Genomic DNA, 2,713 nt, shown 5'->3' with positions numbered 1-2,713 from the left:
TATTGTAATTAAAGACCAAATGGAAGAAGGCATAAAGAAATAGTCACAAATAAACTTTCTAGTATATTAACATTAATGTCCTATTTTCATAATTTGTCAATAAAATAAATTAAGAGTTCCTCCTTAGTTGTATGACCTATCCTGGTAACTAATCATTTTTTTTTAAAAAAAAAGTAAAAAATCAACATTTCTATAATTTGAATGGGTATAGAAATATATGATATGATTACATTTCTATAAAATGTTTATTTCATTCATGAATATACAAATAACAATCATTTCTATCAATGTGTTATGGTGCTTGAAGATCATCAGATGCATTATTGACCAAAACATGAAAATCAATCTAAATGCTACAAATGCAAAGGGACTCACTCATTTGGACATATTATCGCATCAAAACCATCACATTTTGTTATCCATATCATCAGTTCCAATTTCATCCTCCATAGTTGTGTCCTTATTATTCATTTAAGCTTAACACAAAAAGTTTATAGACCAATTAATATTGCAAATTCTCCGATAAAACTCAGCCGAACTCACATAATTAAATTTAAGTCAACCCAATTCAGTCTAATCTAACACATTGTAACTAAATCTAACCTAACACAACATGTCATCAACAAAACAAAATGAAACATCCATTTTTCAATGGCTATAAAAATGATCAACTAGTTCTATACTTCTAACTTGTTTGATATAAAAAAACATTCCAATTCTGAGAGATAATAAACTTAAACATAAGAATGATAAGAGTTCTAAAAACAACCTAAACTTAATCCCTTCAAGATAACATACCAATTCTTGAGATAATAAAAATAAAAGTTCCAAAAACAACCTACGAATTCAATTCTGGCTGAAACATGCCTGAAAAATACTTAGTTACTACAAAATAATATAGATATTCATAGCCAAAAAGAAACCATTATCATAAAGTCTTCAACGTGTTTAACTATTACTTACTCAGTTCGTGTTGGATCTCAAAGATTTCAGCACCGGAACTGTCATCTCAATCATATATTCCAGGCATTGCAAGTAATGTTCTACCTCCTTCACTTGTACCTGCCTGAAAGCATTGTCTAACTCTACTTTTTTGGTACCTCTCATCAATTCCACGGTCTTCTCTTCCAAGATCGCAGCATGATCAACATTCTCATCAGCGGACTCCTGCTCCTGCACCTGCCTCTTCTTCTTTTTAGCCTTCTTTGATACATTTCCCTTGGTTAGAGCGGAGGACTCTGCAGTCCTCTTAGAAGATCTGGATTTCTTCCCAGCTTGCGACGATTCTCGACTTCTTTCTCCTTGGAGCATCGCAAGTTTCTGCCATAAAGGAGGGAGAATTCGACTCTCCACTTGGCAGCACTTCAACATAAGTCTGCACTTCCACCTTTGCTTGGACCAGAAACATATTTCCTAGAATGATATCACCAACATCTAGGAGGACAGAAACACACCTGATCTGCCCCATCCAATATCCCGCATGGAAATCAGCAATCTGCTCGCCTTTACTCGGCGCTGCTTTGAAATTCAAGGCCTTCTCTCGGCCTTTATATTGGGACCAAACATATCCCCGCTTTAGAACCCCTAAGAGGACTTCCCGCAAGCCCATCTTCTTATGATCTGAACAAGGATCTTTGAACAACCAAGCCCTCCAATAGAGGTCTGCATCCCCCATAAGACACATGTTGATTCTAAATCCCCGCTCCTCCATAAGGACATTCGTTGCTGTGCAATCTGCTCCAGGATCCCATAGAAACTTTTCTCTTTCTTTGCAGCTCTTCACACCGCCAAAGAATGTTGGTTCACGTCCCTTGAACCATGTTGAAGAACAGGCTACTGTTTCCCATCTTGAAGCAGCAACTTTCTTCCAAAACCTGATCTCACTATCAAGTTTATCCCGCTTAGATTCAAGGCCTTCATCGCATAGAAATGCCTTCCTTCCAACAGAATCCAAACCTTCAGCATTAGTATCCCGCCTGGACAACCAATCTGAATTAGGGCAATCTGTTCTGAAAATAGATAAAGAATCTTCTCCACCGGGGGTTGGGGCACCAGCCAAGTCTTCAAGGTGTCGCACCCTTGGTTCTCTCTCTAGAACACGACTTCTGGTTGGTTTATTTTCGGCCATCTGTTGAAAAATATCCAGCAACTTGGGCTCTGATACCACCTGTCACAAAGGCAATTATGCAGCGGAATTTTTACTAAGTTTTTCGCCCTTGTGCGGCCTGTTTTGCGCACCAAAACAGTCAGCCAACTCCGAGGTTCACTTCTCACAAAGAAATAAACAAATCACTCAACAATTCTGCCCAGACCCACAATGATAAATCAAATATTCAGCAAAGATAAACACACACAACAATTACGGGCAAACGCCCAACTCTGTAATATATTCACTCACAAATATCGGTTACAAAGAGGCTATAAATTATCAAGGCTGCACACAAAATGACACTCACTTGTGGGGATATTTTTCTATCCAAAAATCCAACAAAACCCTAGCCGGATCCCAACAAAACGTCTTGTGCAGCTCATGACATATTTATAGCCCTAAGAATACAACAATGGGAAACCTAGAGACTAAGGCATATCATCAATTCCAGCAGTCCTCACCCCTTTATAGATTTCTAACTTTAGTCCTTGGACAAATTGATACACTTTGTTTTCCTCTTTATCAACTAAGTGACTTGCAAACCGAGATAATGACTCAAATTGT

The 2,713-nt window shown here is 37.8% G+C and overlaps 1 protein-coding gene across 1 annotated transcript in view; it reads right to left on the bottom strand.

The window, feature by feature from the left end:
* Positions 1 to 2,577: 2,577 nt before the first annotated feature.
* The window catches only part of LOC124917170, a 603-nt gene continuing 467 nt past the window's right edge, over positions 2,578 to 2,713 (bottom strand). Inside the window, exon 1 of the mRNA XM_047457664.1 lies at positions 2,578 to 2,713. This exon is cut by the window's right edge and continues 467 nt beyond it. Within this exon, the coding sequence (XP_047313620.1) occupies positions 2,578 to 2,713 (136 nt within the window).

The sequence above is a fragment of the Impatiens glandulifera genome, unplaced genomic scaffold, assembly GCF_907164915.1.
Source record: "Impatiens glandulifera unplaced genomic scaffold, dImpGla2.1, whole genome shotgun sequence".
NCBI lineage: Eukaryota > Viridiplantae > Streptophyta > Magnoliopsida > Ericales > Balsaminaceae > Impatiens > Impatiens glandulifera.
This window is presented reverse-complemented; position numbering and strand designations above follow the sequence as displayed.